General features: G+C 52.4%; 4 protein-coding genes across 4 annotated transcripts; 1 reads left to right on the forward strand and 3 right to left on the reverse strand.

Moving 5' to 3' along the window:
* Positions 1–93: 93 nt before the first annotated feature.
* Positions 94–1,764, reverse strand: LTHEOB_8606 (Tetratricopeptide repeat domain protein; the record flags this gene model as incomplete). Its single annotated transcript, XM_035518102.1, has 1 exon — positions 94–1,764. One exon carries the CDS (start codon positions 1,762–1,764, stop codon positions 94–96), a length of 1,671 nt encoding a protein of 556 aa, XP_035370312.1.
* A 1,209-nt stretch (positions 1,765–2,973) lies between these two features.
* Positions 2,974–4,142, reverse strand: LTHEOB_8607 (uncharacterized protein; the record flags this gene model as incomplete). Its single annotated transcript, XM_035518103.1, has 3 exons — positions 2,974–3,057; positions 3,255–3,447; positions 3,784–4,142. 3 exons carry the CDS (start codon positions 4,140–4,142, stop codon positions 2,974–2,976), a joined length of 636 nt encoding a protein of 211 aa, XP_035370313.1.
* Positions 4,143–5,227: 1,085 nt separating this feature from the next.
* LTHEOB_8608 (Thiamine pyrophosphate enzyme TPP-binding protein) lies at positions 5,228–7,121 on the forward strand (the record flags this gene model as incomplete). Its single annotated transcript, XM_035518104.1, has 3 exons — positions 5,228–5,317; positions 5,370–5,505; positions 5,575–7,121. The coding sequence occupies 3 exons, from the start codon at positions 5,228–5,230 to the stop codon at positions 7,119–7,121; spliced, it is 1,773 nt and encodes a 590-aa protein (XP_035370314.1).
* A 3,469-nt stretch (positions 7,122–10,590) lies between these two features.
* LTHEOB_8609 (Pfs domain protein) lies at positions 10,591–11,453 on the reverse strand (the record flags this gene model as incomplete). Its single annotated transcript, XM_035518105.1, has 2 exons — positions 10,591–10,933; positions 11,113–11,453. The coding sequence occupies 2 exons, from the start codon at positions 11,451–11,453 to the stop codon at positions 10,591–10,593; spliced, it is 684 nt and encodes a 227-aa protein (XP_035370315.1).
* Positions 11,454–13,960: the final 2,507 nt, after the last annotated feature.

A 13,960-nucleotide genomic window follows, 5' to 3' on the forward strand; every position in this document is an offset into this window, starting at 1 on the left:
GCATTTCAACAGAGAAGAGTTGATTTATGAAAGACAGGAGTTCGATTCACAGCTACGTACCGTGATATATAGCAAATATCCTTTTACAGTTTACTACAAAACAATCCGCCCGCCTCGGCAGAAACAAGATGCCTCCACCTTGATATCCGCACCAGCGCTCACCTCCTCCAGCTGCTTCCCAATAGCCCTCGTTTCCTCTTCACGGCCAAGCCTCACCAAGCACTCACGGTACCCATGCAACGCCCAGATATTCCTCGGGTGCTGTCTCGCCCGCGGCAGCGCGTCGCTCAGCCCCAAGTCCGCCTTGTACGCTGCCTCCGCCCGCTCCACGTTCCCCTGCTCGAGCGACAGCGCACCCAGCGCGTGCCGGATCGGCTGCATCCACGCCGGCGGCTCGCTATACACCAGCGCGTCCTCGCGCGCGATGCCGTCCTCTAACTTCTTGAATGCCGTTTCAAAGTTGCCCCTCCGATACTCGAGCTCTCCGTCCAGCATCTCCGCTGCCACCGCCAGCACGTCCACGCATTTGTTTGGGAAGTCCATACGAGAGGGAGGGACGCGCTTCGCCGCGGCGAAGAATAGCTCGCGCTGCGCCTCGGCCTCGGCGACGCGCGCGGTCGCGGCGAACGCGATGCCCTTCCCATAGTGCAGCATGGCGGTCGTCATGCAGTAGAGGGCCTGGTCGGCAGGCAGGGGGAGCGCGATGATGTCGTCCCACCGCCCGAAGCGGATGAGGACGTGCACGCGCACCGTGAGAAACGTCTCGAGCCAGTCGGCCATGGGCGGCGATTCGATCCGGAGCAGCGATTCCGGGATGGACTGCTCCATGCGCTCGACGGCGTCGAGGGCCACGAACCGGCGGCCAGCGAACATGGCGGCGTAGATGAGGCTGTGGTAGTCGTGCAGCCGGTAGAAGATGTAGAAGTCGGTCGTGTTGGAGGGGTCGGCCAGGCGGTATTTCTCGTCCGCGCGCGTGGCGGCCGTGTTGGCGGCTATCGAGGACTGCCAGTCGCCGACGAGGACGTCGAGGTGCGAGGGCATGTGGTGCAGGTGGCCGGAGTCGGGGACGAGGTTGTCGCGGAGGCAGTTCGCCGCGGGTATCGCCGCTTCGGGCGTGGGTGACATTTCCATGAGGTGGATGTACATGTGGAGGATGCCTGGATGGCGCTGACCACCGGAGTCGAGGGCTCGCTCGAGGACTTCCTTTACCTCGAGTGTGCTTGCGTGCGGAGTAGGCTGCCCTGTGTGCAGATCCCACAGATTCCACGCGCACCGATTCATCAGTGCATCTGCATACAAGGCCGCCACATCCAAATCTTCGGGAAACCCGTGGTAGACCGGCTTCATCGCCTCCGCGTATGCGTCGTTGCAGGCTGCGTAGTTCTTTTCTGAAGCATTGCGAGGGGATCGAACTTTGATGGCCTTAATGAGAGCTTGCTCAAACGGTGTGGCGGAACATGCTTCCGCTTTCTCAACGGCGGTGTGGATTTTGTCGAGGGACCTCTTCAAGTCATCCGAGTCAAAGAGTTCCCACGGCTTGTTGTAGTTGGGGCCGCAGGCAAAGGCGATGCCCCAGTAAGCCATGACACAACGGGGGTCGTTGGTGACAGCTGCCTCGAAGCATCTTGCCGCCTCCCGGTGATTGAATCCGTAGCTCCAAATGAGGCCTTGATCGAACCATTTCTGCGCGGTGGGAGATTCTGTGTTGATTGACCTGTGGTACGATCCGAGATCGTAGTAGCTTTGCTGCTGCGCCAAAGTCATTGTCAAAGGAAGGGTGCAGAAAAGTACCCTTACTCAGACAGACCGAGCTGATATATAGTTCCTCTCGCTGTCAATTGGCTAACGCAATCATGACGCACATTGTGGTTGAGGGTCCAGGCACTAGATGAGTAACATGTGCAGCGGCTTCCCGGCCGCTTTCCGGTGGCCTCCCGAGCGGCCTTTTGGTGGGCTTCTGTTATCTGTGTGGTTTGCCGATGACAAACACGGCCGGTTAATCAGGGAAGGTGCTGTGAGGACTCAGTGCAGGAGCGGCGTATGCGAGGATCATGCTCCTCGCCTAGCGTAGAACAAAACCCACGCAGCCCTCAGGCTGCTGACGAATCGCTTAAGGATTGGTTTGTTAAACAATTCAGTCACCACTTTATCGTCATTCTAAGCTTTCTATTCGAGATAGTACGTAAAATCTACTATTATATAACGTGGTCAGTACTAGTTATAATAATATCATAGCTAAAAATAAATAAAATTAGAGTCACCGGGAAGCGAGTACGGGTAAGTGTAGATAATTACTAATTCATACGTAAAATACTAAGAAAACAACAATGCGACGCTACGCCGAGTACTGAGGGGGCGTGGGCCGGGGGCCCGGGCGTGGTGGTAGTTGTGTCGCACCCGTAAGCGCGCTCTTCCCGGTGTAGCGCAAGGATCCCCTATATATCGCGTCCGCAAGGAGTGGCCGTTTAGGCGTGGCGCCTTCAACCAACCTGTTCGTGATGCCGCTGTCAATCCCGACAAGTGATGCACTTTCTGCAGCTTGCCGAAAATGGAGATGCTCATGACGCTGAGGTCGACAAAGCGCGTATCGGGGTCCAACTTATGCCACACAGCGCCCGTTTCAGCTGCGATCTCGGCCGATATCGGCGTAATGCATCTCGTTAGCTTTCCCGACCGTGTAGCCGAGGTGCTGCTCTCGCCGGGGAGGATGGCTGTAGCATTTTTAGGTAACATGCGCTCTCGAGCTGCTGGAGCTGCGGTTTTATCGTCTGCTTTGCGGCCTCCGGTAAGCCTACAGTGCACCACGGCGCATGGCAGTTTTTATGATTTGATGCCCGAGTAGATGCCAATAAGCTCTCCCGCGCGGAATACGTAGATGTCGCCCAGGACGAGCCATTTCGCATCTCCTGGTTGTATGTGCACGTACGATGTGCATGGTTCACCCCCGGGAAGGGTTTCGTTGAAGCGGGGCGTCTAGAATCTCACGGTGAGATACGCGCTGTCTTCCGGGCTGTCGTCGACCTTGGCGTTGAGCACGAAGTAGACGACGTGCACGACCTAGTCCAGCCAATAGGGATCTATCGATGTTTGCCGGCGACTACAGGACTGAGCTTGGCAGTAGCCACAGTGTCGCACATCATTCACCCGACTACTCTCAACACAACCTTCCAGGCCGTACTTGCTGCAGTTAGTCGCACAGCTGTTATCTCTTATTGATATGGAAACCGTAACACTTGGGGTGGAGCAATCCTTACCGTCGGTACAGACACCCCGACAGAGGCCGGGAACGCAGCGATATTTCCTGTGGAAATTGCAATGCCGATGGAAATAAGAACCTCACCAGTACTTGGAATGGCATATTCCGAGGAAGCAAACGCGTCCTGCCTTACGGAGATGGGGTCCTCCGGCGCAGCCATGACCATCATAGGCAAGGTGAAGGCGATGAGGCTGGTGCACGGTGAGGGTCTGAATGAAGCTTGGAGTGTGGACTGCTTTGGTCATCTGAGCTAGAGGAAGCGTCTACTGAATGATGGACAGATCGAGTGGAGTAGATTATATGCATTGAGATCAGTAAGTAGAGATGGTGCGATAGATAGACTGTCTCCGCTCCATCCGTTTACAACCGAAACTCTGGCGAAGATTAAGAAGTGGTCCCGTTAATGACTCTTTATCTAAGTCCTCCGATACTCTTCTCAGATGGCCCTCTAGTCTCACACTGAGAGCGGCAACCCACTGTTGCTCCTAGTGGCTCTGCCGCCGTCCTCTCCCTCCATCTCTACATACCCCGGAGTCGAGAACCCTGTCTCCATCTCCTCCTCCATTTCTTTCGGGCTCTCCATGACCAGCTCTAGCCAGTGCGCGAACCCGTATCCCACAGAACCGCTCACCTTCGCCCTGCCGATGCCCCGCACATCCTGGAAAAGCCGTAGCACGCTGTAGTCGCAAGCCTCAAACTGCGCCTGCCAGCACTCGACCTCAAGGCTATCAGCATTCGAGAATGCGGCCGTGACCTCCGCCGCATTAAAGTACGGATCGGCATCCAGTCGAACGGATATATGCCAGTTCCGAATTTGAGCCACGACGCCGGCATGTAGGATGGGGCGAATGGACCCGAGCAGGGACGGCATTTTGGTGAGGAACATACTGTGTGCGCGGAAGATATTGCATGCATATAGGATAGGCGTTGCTTCTTCGTGGGCTCGTCTGCAGGAACCGAGGATAGCTGGAAAGATGTTCGTTTCCACCAGAGAGGTACTGCTAGCAGGTGCATGGAAGCTGGTGGCCCGGTGTTTCGAGGCGGCTAACTCCGGTGTGATGAAGAGAACCTTATAAATTTCGTTTCGGAGTTCGCCAGGAAGGCGGAAGAAGGGAGAGTCTTGTTGTTCATACCGCGGCATCAGCGAGCGCTTTGACTGTTGTGGTGCAGATTGGAGGACCATAATAACTGGCTGCTAAAGAGTAGCTGCAATGGCCGTGATTAATCTTTGGTCTGGTTTTTGATTGATGTGTACTCAAATGGCGAGCTATGGAGCGCTACTACGTACTAGCCCGTAACATATGAGCGACACACGGCACGCATGCTGACGATGTAATGCCGCTAGGTAACTGAAAATGAGGCGAGATTTGTGATGACTGTATGGACACCGGATGTGGCTAGCTATGGTCTTATTAGAGTGACGTCAGGGTCGAATGTTTCTGTCTTGGCTACCTCGGAATGCTTTGCGCTAAACATAAACATGCAGCCTTCGGGACTCATACTAGAACTGTGCGTCGGCTGACTCGATACTGTGCAGCCATCACTTTCTTGCAGGCGGCCATAGAATCCGATGCGAAAATCAATTATGCCGAAAAAGGAAATTAAAAAGAGAAACTTGTGCGCGCCGAAGTTTTGCCACACATCAGAGACGCGCAGTTTCAGGGTTAATCGCGATCCTCTCACCATTCTTTGTCTTCCTCTGACCCCAGAAACCAGTTATTTCCTCCTAGTCCCGCATGGCTAGACCCAGGACATTTCCGATAACAACCGAAACATCGCGTACTGCTTCTTCCGTTCGAGGTGCTAAAACAGTAGCGCAGCACCGGTGTAGGAACATGTGTACAACCTAACGCAAGTCAGGTCACCCGGCATCGTGTTATCGTGGCGGACGCTGTTCTGCTGCCTCGGTTTGAATCGTGCGGTACCTTAAATAATGGAGCCCGCGACCAATTCGCCCACGAAATCTCAACGATGAGCAGTGTCAACTCACCTCTATCCTCTGACATAGACAGTCCATCCATGCTGATTCAAGACCTCAAGCAGCCTATGGACGTAGCTGAGGTACGTTCTCTCGCCGCCATGAGGTCCTCGTCACGAAACTCACAAGCTATAGTACCTTTTTCGCCGGCTGCGCCAGGCCGGAGTGCTCTCCGTCCATGGCCTTCCTGGAGACTACAACCTAACAGCCCTGGACTACCTCCCAAAGTGTGGTCTCGAATGGGTTGGAAATGTAAACGAGCTCAATGCTGGTATGTCGAGCGTATCCTTCGTTTTCAGCGCTCCTAGCAGCCCCAACTCTGACAACGCAATCCATCCAGGCTATGCTGCCGATGGCTACGCTAGGATCAAGGGCATCTCGGCCCTCGTCACCACCTTTGGCGTTGGTGAGCTATCAGCCATCAACGCTATCGCTGGAGCCTACGCAGAATGCGTCCCAATCGTCCATGTCGTCGGCTATCCCTCAACGGTCGCCCAAAAGAACGGACTACTTCTTCACCACAGCCTCGGTAATGGCGACTTTGGCGTATTTGCAAAGATGAGCCGCCATATTTCCTGTTCTGTATCGATTCTGGAGGACGCTCGCGAGGCTGCTAGCCTAATTGATGATGCTATTAGGAAGTGCTACACCCTGTCGCGTCCTGTCTATATTGCTCTACCCACCAATGTTGTCCAGAAGAAGGTTGACGGCGAGAGGTTGAAGGTCCCGCTAGACCTCGCTCCTCCCGCGAATCACACGGAAGCGGAAGAGTACGTCGTCAACGTCATCTTGGAGAACCTCCGCTCTGCCAAGAATCCTGTCGTTCTCATCGATTTACTCAGACATAGAGCTGTGGCTGAGGCCTATAGGTTTGTCGAAAAGTCGGGAATACCAACTTTCGTTACACCCATGGGTAAGGGCGCTATCAATGAGAGCTTGTCGAACTACGGAGGTGTATACGCTGGAGATGGCTCAAGCGCTGGTGCTCGTGAGCGCGTCGAGCGTTCAGACCTTATCCTCAACATTGGTGCTTTCCAGTCCGACTTCAATACCGCCGGTTTTACACATCGGACCCCTCGGCACAACAGTATCGACTTCCACAGCCACGGAGTGACTGTTAGATATTCAGAGCACCCCGGCGTCAACATGAACGGCGTTCTTTGTAAACTCACCGCTAGATTGTGCGAGCTGGATATCGAGACCGGGTCCGTTCCAAGCAACATCACTCCGGCAGAGGCGGTCGAGAGCTCCGATCCGGTCGAGCGCCTTGACCCGGTCATCACTCACGCCTGGCTCTGGCCAAGGCTTGGCCAGTGGCTCCGACAAGGCGACGTCGTCGTCACGGAAACCGGCACTGCCAACTTCGGCATTTGGGGGACCCGCTTTCCAAATGACGTCGTCGCCATCTCGCAGGTGCTGTGGGGCAGCATCGGCTACGCCACCGGCTGCGCGCAGGGCGCTGCTCTTGCTGCTCGGGAGCTCGGCCGCGGGCGCGAGCGCGTCATCCTCTTCACCGGCGACGGTTCCTTCCAGCTGACGGCCGTGGAAGTGAGCACGATGATCCGCCACAACCTCAACCCCATCATCTTCGTCATCTGCAACCACGGCTACACGATCGAGCGCTTGATACACGGCCGCGAAGCATTCTACAACGACATTGAAGAATGGGATTACAAAATCCTGCCTGCCGCCTTTGGCAAGTCTGAACGCTTCGAGACCTACCAAGTGAAGACCAGAGATGAGCTTGAGATGCTGTTCGCTGACGAGAGTTTCGCCACGAGTAAGAAACTCCGCCTTGTTGAGCTGTACATGCCGAGTGATGATGCCCCTCGAGCATTGATTACGACAGCCGAGGCTGCTGCCAGGCGCAACGCTCAGTCTGATTGACTTTGTATTCAGCTCCCACTCTCCTTTTCAAGGGCGATGAACTGTTATCTCGGGGAGATGTGAGTGGAAGAGGAAAGTGGTTCCTTTACTTTCTTATCAAAATTTCGGTATTCTAAATTGTATCTTTGATCTACTTGGTGTTGAACTCAGTATCTTCCCGGAATGAATGACTAAACCAACAAACTTACCCAATAACAAATAACGGAGTGATTGAGCTCATTTTCTGCCACGAAGCATGTCCAGACTGGACGATTCTTGGCTATAGAGGAGAATATCGTGACTGCGGCTGTAAGCCTGGACCCCCACTGCGGGACTCATCGCTGCAGAAAACTACAGACAAGGCCCTCTACGAAAGAGACGATAGATCGAGTTGCCTAATTCCCCTTCGCGCCGACAATGCCTACGCCACATTGACCTCCTCTTGTCCTCTTGCCCACCCACTGCATATCCCACGCATACCACGTCGCACTACTCCACTTGCACCTGCTGCGCTCTCTAGAGTAGTCCCTACTGGGCGTACACATCTAGCAGCTTGTTGCCGCGGGCTTCGCGCAGCTCGAGGCCCTCGAGGTACCCCTCCTACTTGGCTCCGGATGATCGGTTGGGGGCGCGGATGCGCACGGGGAGGTGGGCTTGCTTGATCTGGTGGGAGAGCTGGGGTTTAGGGCGCTAAGGCTTTAGGGCTGGGCTGGAGGAAAGGATCGGCGAGTGCAAGCATTATATTTGTTTTTTTTTTCGATTTGAACATAAGACTGTAGATGTTCAGAGAGTAGGTTTAGCATATAGATGTACCTATATACGGAGCTGAAGGATAGAAATGATTTGCTTATGAGGGTATTAGAGATGGTGCGGTGGGAACGGTGATATGAGCGATGGTTGTAAGAGGTCTTTGTGGGATTGATTTCAAGAAATGGCAATGCTATGAGTTTTACACTGTGGTATGTCAATTCTAATATCTGCATCTTTCACGCTTATATGTGTAGGGCTGGTGCTGGAACGGATATGGGAAACATGGGTCGCCGTGAAATTGAGGCAAATATATCTCCATTCTTCAGGACTAGTTGTAAATATATTTCGCTATAAAGATAAGTGGTAACTAAAGAAGGAGGGTGTGTCAAAGAGAATAAAGAAACAAAAATAGTAAAAGCAATCCGATATAGGAGGTAACGAGCGGCAGCCCCTCAATACGCTTTTCATTCAAGCGCTTTGTTGTGTTTTCCAATGTCCTAGAAGAAGCACATGAATGCATTTTTCTCACCGGCAACAAATCGCCGATATCAACATCCGTCAAAACTACTGAAGGTGCGCCATCCTGGACAGTAAAGCTCTCACGCTTTGTGGTTGGTAGGTGATCATCTGAAATAGAGGTCAAACTAGACTCCGTAGTTTCCCCTTCACTTTTTACAGAGCGTTGAAACGATGAGTCGCTCCCCGATGTCGAACCCTCAGGCAGACTTGGAGCAGTTGGCATACTCGGTCCATCAATGCGGCCGTTTGGCTGTATGTAGGAGTTTTCTTTGCGCCTGTTTATTTTTGCCCTAAACCTGTCAAGAATCGAGCCAGAACTGCCAATTATGACGGCCCCTTCTTCATGAGCATGGAGGTCGACCGGTTCGGTTCCCATGTTTCTTTTGCTGACAACCTGGCAGAGACGGTTGCAACTGCATGGCGTTTCTACCAGCGATTTGCATGGAGCAAACAAAACTGAACTGCGTCTCTCTAGCTGAAGGCGAGAACTGCTTGTCAAGTACTGGCAGTTCAATGGGCAGCCGGCAACGTAGTACAGATCTTTCAGCAACTTAACGGTGACAGCCAGATAGTCTTCTCCTTTTGGCAAGCTACACCAACGATGGCAGAGATTGGGGCAGTCCCTTGACGGCTTGATCAAATCTTCGAGGCCGGTTGCCAGGATTGTCAGAGCTCCGATATCCTGAACGAGGTCCGTCCACCCGCCGCTAGTTCTCTCTATGGAACAACTCTTGAGAGAGATTGGAAACCGCTTGTGAGCTACGTCGTTGAACTCAAAGCCATAGAGCATGTCATGTATCGATCTCACGTCGATTCCAGAATCGGAGCTTTTGGTGGTTTTCTGGGCCATAAGGCAATCCAGCACATCCCAGATGTCCAGGACCAGGTCCTTGAACCTATAATTGTCGTTTCCCAAGAGGACTCTCTCAGGATTTGCCAACAGAACATGTCGGCCGGTACATTGGGAGGTTTCCATATGAAAGAGTTCGTTCTCTTTGCCGCTCGGATTGGAGGATTGATTGGCGGTCTTATTGTCAGTCTTCCCGAGGAATCCTGTCTGGAACCGCGCCTGGGCAATATGGAGGATTGCATAGGATGCAGGTACAAGCCAGGCCCTTTTTTCTGGTTTATCGTAAAAAAGTACCCGTGCATCATCGGCTCTAGAGACCGTTTCGTTGTAAGGCCCATTGTTTCCCTGCCAATGAAACTTTCCATCTTTTACCCCAAAAGCGATATTGGCCTGTGCTGTGGCGAAATGGGAGAATCCGAGCGTGGCACCAGTGATTCTAACACGGGACCGGGCTTCTCGGGCGTCAGTGTATCCAATGCGCCGATAGTCGATACTTTCGCTACCCAAGAAAAGTCGTACAGAGCTACACCAGCCAACAATTGCTCTCATTTTTCGTACTGAGTCCAGGTCGGTTTCTCGCAACAGCGGCTCGCGTTCGCATAGAGTCAGGGCTTGCTCGTAACTTAGAGGTTCCTCGTAACTCAGGCCTTTGCTCTCATCGATACCCCGGATAAGGTGCCACTGGATAATATCCTGGACTTTTCCAGTAGGAACAAGGATGAAAGAAAATCCTTTGAGAAACACAACATCTCCATGCTGAACTACGTGCTTGACACCAGCCAGCGCAGCCAGGATATCGATAGGGATTTCCAACCCCACTTCGGCTTGTCTTTCCGGTATAGGAAAGCCATAGGCGATCAACGCATTCTCGAAAAACGGGAACCAGCAGGCATCTTCCGTAGGGTGTAGATCCTGATGCCGGTACGAGAGTCGGAATCCGACAGTCCCTGGCTGCTGACGAGGCTCCGAGGTCAACAACGCGCACGAATATGAAACAGAGCTCGCCCCTGGAGCACTTTCTCTAAGAACAGCAGCCATCCATGAAGCTTGCTGGCAAAGTTCAACAATAAGCTGCTCTTCTCCATAGACTTCGACGTCCACAGACCTTTCTGATGGGTCCTCTGAATCTGAAGTTTGAATTTCGATGTTCAGATAACCACCGTTATCGAGGCTTGCGGTCCTCTTAGAATCTAGAATTGCTCCTTGAAGCACGGGGAGGAACATGTTGCAGGTGTTTGGCCAAAACATCTGGAGGTAATCAGAACAGGTCGTTGCGTGTGCGTATAGTGCAGATCCGCTGAGAACAAGCATGTTCGCAATGGGTGTTTCGACACTGCTATATTGAGACTTAATAAATCCAATTGGATCCCATTAGATTGAGAAAGACGCCTTATGTAGAGGTGCGACCGTAGGTTTGGGCAAGTCGGGGTTGATTTCCGTGGCATCCATCAGCTCACCGCGAACACATCTCTCGATTTCGCTGAGCTTCGAATTTTCGTCGCAGTAGAAAGCCCTTCGCATGGAAACTGCTAGCTGCCTGAAGGGCTGTCCGGAGATGAGGATTTCTCGGGCCGCGTCGAGATCCAGGAAGTCCTCGTCATCGTCAGAGTCGCTCTTTTCATCGCTCTCGAAGTTCCCGTCCATTTTGTTAAGGAGATCAATTCTCTCCTGAAGCGAGAATTGAGAATACTCCTGAAGGTGGGAAAACTTCGAACTATCGGAATCAGGCGCTGCATGGGCTCTCTGACTGAAAAGCCGGGCTATCTTTGGTCGATACTTTCGGATGAGGCGGGATGCCGGTCGAGCAATCTCTTGAACTGTTCTTAGTCTACAGGAAATATTGTACTTAGCGTAGTGCCCGGTATGAACGGCAAGGCTTTGATTATAACTTACTCAAGTCCATCGCCTGCTGCAACAGCGTCCGTCGCCAGATGCGAAAGCCCAATTGCATAGGATTTCAGAAGGTCGCCGAGATGTTTCTCTATGACATCTGCAGAGTGTACTGATACGGCATACTTTGCCCAAGCAAATGCTCCAGCTTTCTCGATGAGCATTCTGCTAAAGAATTCCACGAACTCTTGCAAGAAACTCGGCGAAACGTCTGCAAGACTCCCGATCGAGTCGATTGAACAAATGGAGGCCGTATCTGTTCCAATACCACTGTGGTATCCCGAATCCGACTGGGCCGGGTTGCGGTCATTTGTCTTCTTGCAGCTCTGGAAGTCGTCGTTCATGTGTGTGTGTAATCGGCCGGATTGGTCCATTTCGACCGTTTGAGCCCGGCTTGTACTGACCGGTGCGACAGAGTCCCTGGCAGACGCAGAATATCCGTTCGCGTCGCCATGGTCCACCTGTGCCGTGCCTTCATTCTCTGGGCCCACAGAGCTACCTACTTGGGCACCTTCTTCATCAACCGCGCTCCCCCGAGGCTTATGGTTCTCCATTGCAGATCTTTCTCCCTGTTCTTCCGGCGCAGCCCAACCGCTCTCTAAACGGGCATAGCTGATCAGAAGAGGAATATGGCTCGGCTGGACCACTCCCAGATCTTTGACCTTGACGTTGTGTTGGACTGGCTGCATAAGCGCAAAGTTGATGCGAGATGCAGATGAAATGCTAGGCGCACCGGAGGCTGGTACAATCGCAATTGGGTGTTTGTCGAGAGTTTGTTCGCCGGCAACGTACGCTGGATCGAGGCCAACGGTGTGGATGATGGAGTGGGTTGATGGATCCAAGCCCGATCTTCTAGTGGCACGACCTCCATATGTTGAGATCGGGCTTGCACGCATTAGTCTGAAGAAATACGTGAGCAAAGTTTACTTCGAAACATACCAGGCATAGCAGAAGCCTCGAGCTTCTTTTACCACGACAAAGCGGCGGATCTGGGAAAACACCCGCTCGCCATAGAGTATAGTTGAAATGTTATCCCTCGCCGGGAGTCTCGCATTACCGCCCAACGGCTCGGTCCAGAGTATTGAGAACACCTTTTTCTGGTCAGAATGGGCCATCTGGCCAGGGGTATAAAACTTACTCGACCCACTCTGAAAAATGCCCGAGGGCGATCCTGTAGTGTGTAGCCTTCACACTTGTCAGCGTTTCGAGAATTACGTTCTGCAAGTGCAAGAGACAAACTTGGATCCAAGGGATCGAAGGAGCCCATCTCGGGGCTACTGAAGGTTTTGCCATCAGCTGGACCTTTATTGGCAAGTTAGCACAGGGACTACCAGACATCTAAAGACTCTCACCGTTTCCCAGTGTAGTCGTTTGACTGATTACACTGCTACCCTCTCTTAACTCTATTTCTCTAGAGGCCTGTACCTCTTTTCCTCTATATTAAACGTAAGTATAAAGGACTGCGCGCTAATCACTATACCTACTTTGACCATATAGTGACAAATTGCTCTGTATAAGTCAGCAATATTGCTCATAGTAGTGAATTTCGTGATTAGAGTCCTTTACCTCCATCCCAAGTGTACATGTAGTAGTCTTGGCCTTCTGGGCTCCACAACCATTCCTTGAGAGGGTCCGACATGACTGCTGTGGCATACGAGGTTTAGGCTGCAGGACTTACAGAATTTATACTCATCTTTTGCCCGGACGATATTGGGTGCGACTCAAAGGAAAGGCCTCCTTTAGGCTGCAGAGGAGGCAAGGCGCCGTTTCTTGCCGATGAGCCGGGATATACATACCGGTGGCTGCAGTCAGCGCTGTGGTGGCACGTAAGCATTGGTCAGATGCAACGCAGGGCACACCTGAATGGTTTATATGATATCATGGAGGCTGTGTCGCTTCCGTAGCGAACGAATCATATGTAGAATTTAGTCACTGCAATGGACTTGGCGGTGTCTGCCTTGCCAGCCTTGCCATCAATTTTGCATACCATCACGCCAGAAATCATTGCTGCTTATCGCCAATAAATTTAGTCGGAGAGCTGAGCTGCAAATCACGGTTGCTCTACAGGCCTTCAAGTACCTGGCAGTGCTGGCACAGTCGGTGAAGCTGAATACAACCATGTTGACCACCATTTACGCCTCCTTATAGTAGTAAAGACCAGTGAAGCGTAAATATGGCGCCATAAAAGAGTCATGTGGAGAACAATCAATTCTCCGGCTATACAGTGCTATAAATCTAGCATTTAAGCCCTGCACGGCTCTTCGCAGCTTCTGGTAGATTTGCACCGCTTTCAGACAGTGTCGAGGCGGTGCACCCGGGGTCGTAGCAGAGGGTGGATTGGTCCTGATGTTTTTCTGCTTTCTTGAGCGGGTGGGTTGGCGGCTCACTGGGTCGGCGGATTCGGGTACGGAAATGTAGTAATACGTGATGATGACTAATAGTATTGGGGGTACTGGTTGAGTGGTAGAAGGGCCTAGACGGTGGCTCTATACCTTGTGCAGATAGCTAAGCTGACTAAGAAGGTTCTATAGCACATACTGCAAGCTTTCGCCCTGGTTTATTACTTTGCCCCCAACTATGTTGAAGCTTGACGCTACGACGCTGACTCCGTAAATGGAATAGAACACTATTAAAACACATACATGCTATTCGAAGAACTAGGAGAAGAACGACCACGTCTCTGTGGGAGTAAATGAAGTAGTGGGTAGTTTTGCCGTACCCGCGTTGCGGGGTCTCCACATTCTCCTACTACTTCCCTAATACTGGGGTCGTAGAACCGAGCCCTCGGTAATTCGGATTTTTTTCCGCTGCTACGTATGGTACCCCGCTCGCCTCGTGCCGACTGCACTCT

Source organism: Lasiodiplodia theobromae, assembly GCF_012971845.1.
Source record: "Lasiodiplodia theobromae strain AM2As chromosome Unknown scaffold_27, whole genome shotgun sequence".
In the NCBI taxonomy this organism is placed as follows: domain Eukaryota; kingdom Fungi; phylum Ascomycota; class Dothideomycetes; order Botryosphaeriales; family Botryosphaeriaceae; genus Lasiodiplodia; species Lasiodiplodia theobromae.